Source organism: Rhea americana, unplaced genomic scaffold (genome assembly GCF_003343005.1).
Source record: "Rhea americana isolate MKP2758 unplaced genomic scaffold, rheAme1 scaffold_98, whole genome shotgun sequence".
Lineage (NCBI taxonomy): Eukaryota > Metazoa > Chordata > Aves > Rheiformes > Rheidae > Rhea > Rhea americana.
Genome location: NW_028187177.1, coordinates 886,789 through 899,106, shown reverse-complemented (window position 1 = coordinate 899,106; position 12,318 = coordinate 886,789). Strand labels below are relative to the sequence as shown.

General features: G+C 39.6%; 1 protein-coding gene across 3 annotated transcripts in view; it reads left to right on the top strand.

The window, feature by feature from the left end:
* LOC146584023 (transmembrane 9 superfamily member 2-like) overlaps nucleotides 1–8,397 on the top strand; it is a 34,623-nt gene extending 26,226 nt beyond the window's left edge. For all 3 annotated transcript variants that reach the window (XM_085325559.1, XM_085325561.1, XM_085325560.1), the window contains 2 exons: nucleotides 67–238; nucleotides 7,772–8,397. In XM_085325559.1, the coding sequence (XP_085181685.1) occupies nucleotides 67–238; nucleotides 7,772–7,839 (240 nt within the window). In that variant the 3' untranslated portion in view covers nucleotides 7,840–8,397. The remainder of the gene's footprint in view (nucleotides 1–66; nucleotides 239–7,771) is intronic.
* Nucleotides 8,398–12,318: the final 3,921 nt, after the last annotated feature.

Sequence of the window (12,318 nt, the reverse complement as noted above, 5' to 3'; positions counted from 1 at the left end):
GAAATATGATTTACATTCTGTTTTCTATATGGAGTCTTTTACTGAATGGCTTATTGTTTCTTTCAGGATTATCATTGGTGGTGGAGATCATTCTTAACAAGCAGCTTTACAGCTGTTTATCTCTTTATCTATGCAGTTCATTACTTCTTCTCTAAACTCCAGATAACAGGCACTGCTAGCACCATTTTATACTTCGGTTATACATTGATCATGGTTTTGATTTTTTTTCTTTTCACAGGTAAGTACAGCAGTTGCTGTAAAAACAAATACAGGCGGTTCRGTATTTGACATCTGCTTTTGAATATTTTATAGCTAGAGAGAAATGAGAAATGTTAGGTGAAATTTAGAACATCTGAAATATTAAACAAAATTTATGACTCTCCTGGCAGAATTATTTTTGTAGTTTGTGAAACTGCACGTCACGGTAAGATATTCTTTGAGTTTTTTTTTTTTGTCTAACCTGAAATTACTTTTATAGTGTAATTAATCTTCCTTTATTGCATATTATAACAACAGTGAGTTGAAACCATTTTATTTTCAAATTCCCATCTTGTTCGCTTTGATAGAGGTATTCTTAACTTCATTCTGAATTTCGTAATCAGTTCTGGAAGCTCTATATTTAGAGACRTTGTACTTGGCATATGGAGAATAAAAGATGTTTTCAGCTTTCACTCATTATCAAGTGAAGCAAGGTGGTACTGGAAAATGTGCCTCCTTGCACAGTGAACTCTAGTACTATTAGAGTTGGTCTTTACCTGCTGAATTGTGGTACTGCTTCTTAATGACAGGAAGGTACCATAACTAGAGGAATGTCTTAGAAGCCAGACTACCAAAAATGGAGAGCCAAATTTCAAACTGATTCCTGATGTTACTCAAGCAGACTAAGCGTCTTCTACTTAATTTCTCCAATATTCATAAGCATTTGGCTCAAACTGTAATTTTGAGGCTGATTGATTGGGAAACCTGTATCAAATATACCATGTATAAGGTGAAATCAGAAATCCTTATAAACAGGAGCATCTCGTGTTGCCATTCATTGCACCAGTGCTGTTTTATACGTAGTTTTAATGCATGAAGTCAGATCTGTTATATATCATTCTATTCAGTATCTTAAAAGTACTGCAGTGGTGGAAATGCCTAGTACACATAATGAGTTGTTCATAAAACAACTTTACATTTGCATTTGTTCATAAGACCCGTAATGAGGGATCTCCTTGTGGATGTCATAATGGTTCAGTATGTTGCTGCTTCATGTCTTCTACCTGATTTTTGAAACTTGCTATAAATATTTTGTGTTGGCTTCATGGAATGCATCCTTTAGCAAGCCTTTTTTTTTAACTGCATCAAGGAAGTTAAAATAATTATAAAAATAAAGATCCTAGCATCAGATTTATARAAGCTTGCTAGGTCAACAGTGAGAAGGACTTCTGTCATCTTTTTGCCTCTAAAATTGAATGAATGCTTTAGGCAAAAAATAGCACTGTTAATACTAAAATACTGAAGAATATTACTGCGTATGTTTGAGCAAAGGAAATATACTGTAGAGATTATAGTTAATAATAGTAACTAGCATTAATTGCTAGATTTTCTTTTTTGTTGTTTAGACGTGTGTGTGTGTGTGTATCAAATTATTTTTATGCTTTTTTTGGCAGTTTTCACCATCTTTAAAATGTGAAAAACAGGAAGGGTTTAGTTCTCTATTTTTTATTTATTAGAAAACAAACAGAATTTGGCATATTGCCAGTTAAGCATGTTCTTTAATCCTGGCAAAACAGATGAACTCCAGATGTCTTCTATTTTATATCTACACACACACAGAGTCATATATGTATATAATTAATATTAGAATCAATACTTTTTATATATACACAATCTATGGTAAAATTTTAATTTTAAACTAAGGCAATATATTAATGTATGTCTGGGCTTTAGTGTAGGCTAGCTGCTATTTTGCTAATTCCAATTTCACTTACAAGATGTGAATTGGTAGAATGAAAAATAACCTTTTCATATATAAAACAGTAATTGAAATTGTCATGGCAGCTGCTGAAATGGTATTAAAAGCTTCAGATGTGCTGATCCTGGAGTTCTTGATGTGGAGGTTAGTGAGGCCCCAAAAGTAAAATAATAAACTATGCCACTGTTACTTTTTTCTTTTTTTTTATTTTTATAGAACCACATGAATGTGGTTGTGCTTTACTTACGTATTTATAGTTCACGAAGAAAGCTGCTATATGATCACTTTTTTTGCTTAAATAAAATAGCTCATTACTGGAAAGGTAAAAGGTATGTAGAATATTTAATAAACACTTGCTAATGTGGAATGCTGTGATAAATTTCATTCCCATATTTAGTTTGACAGTTGATGCTGAGATGTGAGTTGTTATAGCTAGATGATTCAAGCAAAGTTATATGTTTTCTGTTTTGTATTGTAGAGTATTTGTTAATATCACTTGTTTCGAAAAGTAAGGATTCAGTCATTCACAAGTTTATGGAGGTGAGGGCGTTTAATATCATAGCTACTACTGCAAACAGCATGTAGAGTTTTCTGTATATGTGTTCCCAAAACTGGGACCTTGATCGCTTCCAGTTAAGTTAGCAGTAGGTATTTTGTTTTTCTGTATTCTTGCATATTAGTTCTCAGCAACTGTGACAGAGAAATATAAAGGGCAGAATTAATACCTCCTAMACAGCAGCATGTTTTATTACTGTGGACATTACAAAAGAGATCATAATGAATAACTAAATAGGAACTGAATGCTTTCATGACAGCAGTGACAATAATATAATCTGACTGGTGAAATTTAACAATTAACTTGCACACGCAAACAAGAAATTTTATTGCACAAAGTACAGTTAATTTTTCAAAAAGTACTAAGTCTAGTTGAATGGGGATAGTTACATGATTACATGCATTTTGTGCTAGGAGACAAAAATTGCTGAATGTAGTCAAAGCATGTTGCTTTAGTGACCTCTATTTTTGAACATCATTTTCACTTGTGAGTTAATGCCATTTTCAAAATTGAGTTTTGATCTTCGGGGTAGATTGTGTTTAGAATCCAAGATTCTGAAGCACCCACCACTGTGCAGTGATTGAAAGCAGTATGATACAGAGAGCTTTTAAGGTACATAAGAAGTATCAGCCAAGTGCAGAGTGCTTTTCTATTTGCTTTCTTACAATCTGTTCGTGCTTTGAATTCTCTTTTCTTCGTTAAGCAATAAAGCTAGAAGAGATGAGTAGAGCAGAACAGTCCTCTTAGTGTTTTGGTATTGCTCCGCGACAGTCTTATTTTTAGTATTAAATTCAAATTAAACTAGTTTACTAATAACTTTTCTTTACCTGGTTAGCCTGTGGTCGTCTTTCTGTGTACAAGAAAACACTTGTACAAGAAAACTTTCTGTTGCTGAGTGATATTATATATTACAGAGCAGAGTATTCAACAGTACAGGAACTGGAGGACAAAAGATCAAGAAACAGCCAAGATGTCGGTGTCTTCTGATAAGTGTAAAAGGATGTATTAGATGTATTTTGCATCTTGACTAGAGAAATTACTCAAGACACCTTGATTACCAGGTTCATGCTTTTTTTCTTTTTATTTTTTTTATTTTTTATTTTTTTTTTATTTTTTTAATTTTTTTTTATTTTTTTTTATTTATAAACAGCACCCACAAAAATGATCTCTTAGCTGTACCTCTTAGAATGAGGATTGATAATGCACTGCAGCCCACAGTTTATGATGGGTTAGGGGTTATTTAGAAAGGCAGAATCTTAAAGTATCACCGCATTGGGAAAAATAAAGATTTGCTGACCTCTCCCCAGCAAATTCTTAAATGTATGTCCTTCAGATACTCTTTCATACAACTTAAGCTGGTAGGTGATTAGGATCAACTAAAGTAAACATTAGCTTAAAAATTCATTCATAATGTTGGATTAAAAAATATCAGATTGGATTTTACAGCCTCATTAGGGCAATTGGTGTCAGGCTTGATGTCTTTGTGCTGTGTTGTTTGATAGAGATGTACATATTAAAGCTCTGAAAACCTTAAAATGGAATGCAGTATAGACCATCAGAAAATCATTTTAGAATGATTTGAACCAATTTTTTCTGAAAACATTGTTAGAATTTGTTTAATGTATTAAAAAAAAAGGTTTAGATATGTTTTCTGTCTCTGTGTTCACTACTGTACGTCAGTGAAGCAGTAAGGCGAAGAGGTAGGCTCCTTCTTGATTGTGCCTCAAGACTTTGGTTTTGGTTTGACTGTTCAAAGGAACAAATGTTGTGAACGGGATCCTTGAGTGACTGCAGCTTATCCAAACAGTGCTGCTATTCTAAGGAGGTGGATAATTCTTTCATCTGGTGCGAGGAAAAGTGCTCAGGAGCTGAGTATGCTCTTCAAGAAAATACACTTAAACCATGCCATTTTCAGATGCAAAGGTATTACTTTAAAGTTACACAAAATAGCAATGGCAATTCTAATGGGTAAAGCTACAATTAAGGAATCATATACATATCTATAATTTAAGAATTGACTTAGAGTAGTTAAAACAAAAGGGGAATCCGAGAACCTGCCATGTGAGTCAGCATTGGCTTAATATTCAGTATGCAGATGCTTTTCTGTATGAAGTGCTAAAGTTTGAAATAGGAGATTTGGAACAAATGGCAAATTTGCAGATTGGTCTAAAATGCAGAAAACATGTTCTGGCTGGGATTTTTGAAGTAAAAAAATAGGTCAGATTTATTCTTTCCCGGTCCGTATTCATTTGCAGATCCCTTTCTGATCAGGATATGTACTCCTTTGTAGAAAATTGGAAGCTTTCTGACTGAATTACCTTTTGTGGACCTCTTGGAAGCAGTTCATGGAGTCCCAGGTGCCTGCAGATCTCAGGTGGAAAAAAAGCACTGAATTTCAGTGGAGCCAGGCACTGTACTCTTTCCCGCCTTCCTCCCTCCTCCCCCCCCCCAAAAAAAAAAAAAAAAAGCTTTTTCATTATGTTAACCTAGGCAAGATTCTGTAATACCAATGAAATTGGGCGTTGACCTGAGCTTTCAGAACCTCTTAGTCTGGAGATTTGGCCATGTTGTTTAAAAAAAATGGGAATATTTAAAACTCCTAATTGATTTACTGTGATTAATTCTTACCTCTAAATCTACAGTTGGATTCTTGAGGTGGATTTTTCAATCTAGTTCTGACTCCACCATCATCTTTCAAACCATTCTGATCTTTGAGTGTGGAATATACTATTAGGAGAGGTACGTTGGTCAAATAATGGGATCTCTAGTTTGGTGCCCTTTTTCRAAGTTTCTAGTCCATAGAGCTGCCACATCCGGAATTCACAGGACACATTCCTTCTTCGATGGGAAGAAGGAATTGAAGTACTAGTAAGCCCTAACTATAGATGTGTGAATAAAACACTGCTGAAGCAAAAATGGAAGGAAACTTTTGTGACAGAGAAGGTAGTGACTACATAAGACTGTACTGAACAGACTCTTTTTAGGAGGGATGTTGAAAATCAATGTGACTGAAACCTGTGAAGGTCTGTTTATAGATGAAATACTCATTCAGAATCTGAAGTCTGTAGATTCTGCYGTGAATGAGGTCACGTAATAGAAAGCTGGTGTGTCAGAAGGATTCAGTGTGACAAGAATTGGAGGAAAATGCTGTGGATTGACAGTATATTCCTATATTACGTTATAACATGATCAGAACACTTGCTGTAAATCTCATTCTCATGTTGCAGTTTTTTTTTCTTCTGATACTATGATTTTGTTCTGGAACAGTATATAGATTTTTAAGATACCTCATCTGTTAAACATTGGGAAGAAACCCTTTTCAAAGACATAAAAGGCTCAAAGTGGACTATATTAAAAAAACAACTAGGAAGCAGATGCTGAGAACCATTATTAGGAAAAAAACATGAAGGTGAGGCTGGGAGTAACAATGCCGATATTGGAGTATCGGACACAGTAGGAAGGAGGGAGAATTGACCATAAACTGTAAAGACTTAGTGATGTCAAGTCTACAAAGGAATTAAATTCCTTCTGTGGCTGGTGTCTGATCTTCTTTCAACAGCAGTAAATCTGCCATCTCCTACTGTTTCAGAGGATGATAACTGCAAACTCAGAGGGAAAGGGTAATCTGTGGCACATAATAGTAGGCTGTCAAAAAGCCTTTAGCCTCAAATATACATGGCAGCATGAAGGACACAAGAACTGGCATATAGATAATAAGCATCCAAAGACAGGTTGCTCAATTATCAAATGTAGCTGTGGTCTGAAGGACAAAGAATGTAACGAATGAAGAAAAGGCAAATGCTTAATAAAGAACCTTGCAAAGAAATAGGAGTGAGAAAAGTGGGAGCTGATATTAAACATGGTCTGTACAAACAGAAAATTATGGATGTAAATCTGACGGAGCTGAATGCATGATCTTGCAAGTGACTAGTGCTGCTGGCTGCCTGTGGCTGTTTCTTTGAGCTAGTTCAGCCAAAACTGACACCTTCYTTTTTTTAGCTGGTCAGGCTTAACATTTGTGTCAAAGTTTGCCCATGGGTAAAAACATGTGGAACGATGTGTCACTCCCGTTACAGAGACTTAAGACTTTATGGAAGTCATTGTCTGCTTGAGTACCAGGTTCCTAAGGTAATTCAAATAARTGCGATGGACCCCATCTTTTGCAATTTCTGTGATTGTTGGGAGAAAACCACAGACTCATTCTTCAGCTTAAAAATAAACTAGTACAGACTAATTTCTTCATGTCACTTCCTCTCTCTGTCACCTTACTGCACACTGTGGTAACTCGAGCCATAGGTCTTCACGTATGCCGAAGGTGCCTTCTGAAGTTGTTGCTCCCTGGCCCTGTACTGTTGATTTGGATGACTACAGAACTGGATTAGTAAGAAAGGCCGTGCTAAGCCAGACCTAGATCTSCTACCCCAACACCCTGTCGAACAGAGGGGGATGTGAGAACAGGGCAGATGTGTAGAGGTACTTTCTCCCAGTTTCCCATCAGCTGTGACTCAAGGGCATTCTGAGCACTTGAAGCGGTGTCTCTGTAATTAATAGCCTTTGGATTTCTTTGTTCATGAATTTGTTCAGTCCTCTGAACTAACGTATGGTTTTAGTATCTGTAGTGGCCTATGGCAAGAAAATCCACAACTTGAATACGCGTTACKTGAGATTGGCTCATTTAGGTTTGAGCTTGTCACAGCTAGTTTCAGTTGATGCTTGCTCKCAACTGCTATAGTGCTCAGAGCATAGCTGCAACAAAAGGAAGTAACTGGATATACAGAGTGAAGGTCACTGTTTTTTATGTATTATGTCTAAAGAGATAGAACAGGGTGAACAGAAAAACAGGCCAGGTGACTTCTCCCAAGGTCACATTCGATGGCATATCTCGTAAGTGGCTTTGCAAGACTGTAGATCTGAAAACCACTGAATGATTTCAGGTAGATGTCAACTTTACCTGTGTATGAAAGTCAGTTTCTTAAATGGTGCTTGTGTGCCTGCTTGTGGTGTTACAGTAGTGTGTTTAATCATCACCTTCAGTAGTTTAAATGTACATCATGCACTCTGGTCCTAAGAGTCATCTTTGATCTAAATCAATAACTTTGCCTAGGGATGAATGYGTGTTGTTAAATTTAACAAGTGTTATTATTCTGGATAGTTAGATGGATTACAATGTTATGCTCTGCCCTGCTGTGAAATGCTTAAGATTTTTCTCTCAGAGCAAATTGGAAGATAAACTAACCATTTTAACTTTCTCATTTTAGGGACTATTGGATTTTTTGCCTGCTTCTGGTTTGTAAGTAAGATTTACAGTGTTGTGAAAGTGGACTGAAGAGTTTCAAAGTGTCTTTTGAACATATCTCCCTTGCTGTTTGATAATTTTTACCATGTATTGGGAAACATACTGTGTAATTATTCTAATTTGTAAAAGCTGAAGAGCAAACTACAACATAAAATACATGCCTTTATGCAAGGAAATGGCACCACTGGAAAAATGTTTACATCAATATACTCACTGAACATGTTAATTCTAGTCATTCTAAAAATTGTATCCAAAGTTTGATTTAGAACAAATAAAAAATCTGTGAACAGTTTATTTGAACAATGAGTACATTATATAGCTTTCCATTTTAAATTTCTTAAATTTCTTGTGGGTTTCTTTTTGGTTACCTCTTCTGGTTAGCAGTTATACCATCAAAGCATAGGACTGTCAAGTAAATCTTATGTAAAATGTGAATTTTTTTTAACTTAACTATGATTGTACATACTATCCTGCACCTTCTTTACAACTAGTTTATCTTCTTACAAATGTACATGCATTTAGTGTAATGTAGACTTTATTAAAAATATCGACACTGGTTTTTGTTGAAATAAACCTGCACAACTCCCACTGACTTGTCTCCTCTGCTGTTAATTAGGCCTTCACTATTTGAGTACAGATTGCACAAGTTGGGCTAGCTCAGCAGGAGCCAGCTGATAGCTCTCAAGTCTCCTATCACTAGTAAGCAGTTTGGGTATGACCTCCATGTGTTAGCTGTCCTGTGTGGCTGGAAATTACCTGTGCTGGCACACTGGAATCCATGGCTGCAGAACTGCCAGAGACTTTGGAAACTACTGCTGCTATTACCTGTGTCTCAGCTATGCACTTACTCTTAACTTCCCCCAAATGTTGCTAGGCAAACCACCTAGGAGCAAAACCTTCCCCCTTTTTAAGCCCTCTGAAACATGTATCTTACTGTTCTTAGCCCTTTGATTGTGCAGCTTGCCAGGAAGGAAGCCATGAATGTAGCTGGGCTTGAGAAGAGATGATTCTCAAAGATGAAACCTTCCTTCTTACTCTGCAGAGGTGGCTCTTAAATGCGGTGCTGTGCTGCTGTGGAGGAGCTGGAAACCCGTGAAGTACTCATGGTTAGTTGTGAGGGAAGGATGCTTTTTGCTGAAAGCTTGTCTTTGTTGTCTTATTTAATGCTTCTTGTATCATTTGTGCTTTTATGTTTGACAGCACATTCTAAGTGCACATCTAAAGTTTGTCTAGAAATTGTTTTAAGACTACGCTGCCCATAGCTTGAGCTTTCAGAGAAATCTGTTGCAAAGGGCTAGAGGAAAGTTTAAACCAAACCTTGCCTGCTCCTAAACCCTACATCTTGTCCCTTCTGGAACATGTGGTTGAGATCTTTAACAGCAATCACCACGCAGAGATCCCATTGTGAAAATCAGGTGTAAAAGACAGACTGTTAGCCACTGTGGATCGTAAGGACTGGGGGGGAGAAGACAAATAACTGCTGAAATGGATGGAGCAAGGTTAGGTCACACTAGTTGCCAACTGCATGGAGAGGATGAGTGTTAGACATGTAATTTCCTAATGGAGATCGGTCCTCCTCGGTTCTAATACCACATGTTCTGATGTCTAATTTCATTCCCATGAGCTGTATCACTGGAGCCAGTGGAAATACCTATGCAAGGAAAGTTTAGCACAGGTATAACCGTTTCTCTGACCAGTCTCATGTTACTTTACATATGGGTCAGATCAGAATAAATTCCTTTTCCCCTGAACGCAGGAATGAAAACACTGCATTCCTATAGAACGTGACTGTTGCTTTCAGACTTAAGAACAGAAACCTGAGGCTGCTGCGCTCTTCAAGTGCAAAAATGACATGCTTAATTCAACTAAAGTTAGATCAAAACCAGTGTCTGCTAAACTCATGTCAGGGTGCTCAGTTATTTCRATATCCCTATTTCTATTAAATATGAACGATATGCAAGATGTAACAAGGGATTTGAGGTGAAAAATGTGAAGGCGCTATGTACAGACAATGCCTACCGACAGAAATAGAGGATTTAATTAATTCAGTGATTATTTTGACAATACATGTATTTTCCCAATCAGTAAGCATGTATGCTGATAAAATGCACTAAAAGCAATAAGGAAAAGCTTAATTAAAAATCCTCCAAGGAAAAACTTTCAGCCTGCGATATGGACAGTCCCGTTATCTTTACAAGCTCATTAAATTTATCGATAGCGCGTGCTTAGTTTAAAATGCTGCSAGCTACGGATGCAAATACCACGGTGGTGCGGTGCAGCCTGTGAAATGCTCGCCCCTGGTAGCCCCTGATGTCGACAGGAAAGCGCAAGGCCAGCTCCAAGCGTGGGTGCAAGCACCCTCCGTGTCAAAAGCAGCTGCAGTTACAGAGGTCACGGTATGGTACTTTATCTTCTAATCTACGTGCTCCTTAGCTGCAGTCTGCGTGCACTAATTAGCTTTACTCGTACAAAATGGGAAGCCCTTACACTTTCCATAAAGTTATTAGTGCCAGGATTTTGTAGATAATATTAGCGTCTGCAGAGTTTACCCAAGGTAATTTATGTTCTATTTGCAACTGAAGGAAAACTCTTAGATGTTTGAGATCATAACACAGTGGAACAGGGAGATTTATTGCAGGGGCAGAGAGAACAGGGCCCTCGGGCTGCTTTGTTCGTCATTAAAAGTGGGGTTAATAAGAGGTGCACATGTGCGTCCCGTGTTTTGGGGTTTCGTTTCTCTCCTGTGCTGTTCCTGCTTGACAGTGTTTTGCAGTCTGTGAAAAGGTGCGAGAGCCATGGCACAAATTCCTTGGACTCTGGAGTATGAGGGTGATATTTGTACATCCAAAGGATATTTATCTCCTTCCTGAGCTACTGTTACTGAAGAAGGAATGTATGCAGTGAAACGCTCAGTGAATCTGTAATTTTTTCCAGGCAGAAGGAAATATAGGAAGTTATATTGGATAAGAGCTGCAGGCAAAAAAAGGATACATTAAAGAATTTTGAAAAGGAAGGGATTTGTCCCAAAAGAGAGACCACCAGAAGAAACGGCTGGGCGCAGATGGAGATGGACCTCCCTTGCTCCTCTTGGGCACAGGTTGGAGGTAGAGAGGAGCCAGGAGCAAACGTGGCCCCTGGCGGGCAGGCAGGAGCTGGGGGCATTGCTGAGCGTCTTGCAGGTATCTTCAGGGAAATGCTGTTGCCTTGGTGGCTCCGTGGCCGGCACAGAGAGAGCAGCCTCCCCAAACTGCCCCGGAGCYGGGGGAACGTTCGGCTTGGCTCGGCCGGCAGATGCTGCTCGCGGCTTTACATTCGTGTGAAGGTGCCTGCTTTGGATGGCCTGGTCATGCGCTCAGGGTTAAATTTAATCCAGATTAAGACACAATCCATCAAATTGGCAGGAACTGATGAATGATTTCCCCTCCAAGCGAGCGTGGAGTATTTTATCTAACAAATTCCCTAGCGACGCAGGGCCTGGGCTTCTCGGGGTGCTGCCTGTCCCACCTGCTCTAGTTGTGCAGTTTGTGCCATTTCACCGCTGGTCTGCGCTTTGCCTCGTTTGCCCCGTGGCCATATGTGCATGGGGTGCACTACATAAATGTTCCCTGAAGGTCTCCAGAGCTTGGCATCTGCCATGGGTTTGTCCAGGAGGGGACTTGCTTCAATGGGCTGATGGTCACTTCCTCATTCTCATGGGATACAAGCTCTAAGGAGAAGATCTGCAGCCGGCCAGCCYGATAGCCCTGCCTGATTGGCAGGAGAGAGCCTTCGGGGCGGTTTCTCACTGGGGTTGGACTGTAAGCAGAAGGAGAAGCACCGTCAGCATCAGGCTGGTTTGTTGGCGAAGGAGTAGGGCAGCTCTCGGAGAGGATGGGGAGATGGAGATCCCCATCTCAGAGATGTCTGGGGAGCTTTCCCCAGACAGGCTGGCGAAAGCTGGGTCATGGGRCTGGCTGTGAGTCCTTGGGCTCTGCAAGGCTCAGCTTTCCTTTAGCTTCTTCCTCTCTGTCTGCTCTGAACACCTCCCTTGGAGGCTGCATCAGCAGGTACATTTTGGTTAAGAAGGAAGAGAAAAAAAGGCAGAGGTTTTAGCTGGAAGCATGCTGACMCAGCTGCCCCTGATCCTGCAACACGGCATGGGGAGGGCAAGCTCCTCCTGCAGAAAGAGGGAGTCCTCCAGGAAACAGGGCAGCTGAAGCAGAGGTAGCAGAAAAGTAGGTAAAACCCCCCAAAAAAGCCAAACCAGCAGTTCAGCAAGGCACTCTTCTCCCAGGAGGTCTGAGCTGCTGGAAAAGCCCCGGTGGGGCAGCTCAAGGCGGGTGCCTGCTGCGACCTGCCCGGGGCTGAGCACGTGCTCCATGAGTGCTCTGGGCAGCTTAGCACCGTTACAGCCCGGGAAGGGCTGGCGAGTCAGCACCAACGAGGGAGGCCAGCTAATTGGCATCACCTGTGCAGCCAAGGGGGGCAACCAGCAAAGCCTCCAGGAGCCCCTGGTGCTCCCAGGTGGAG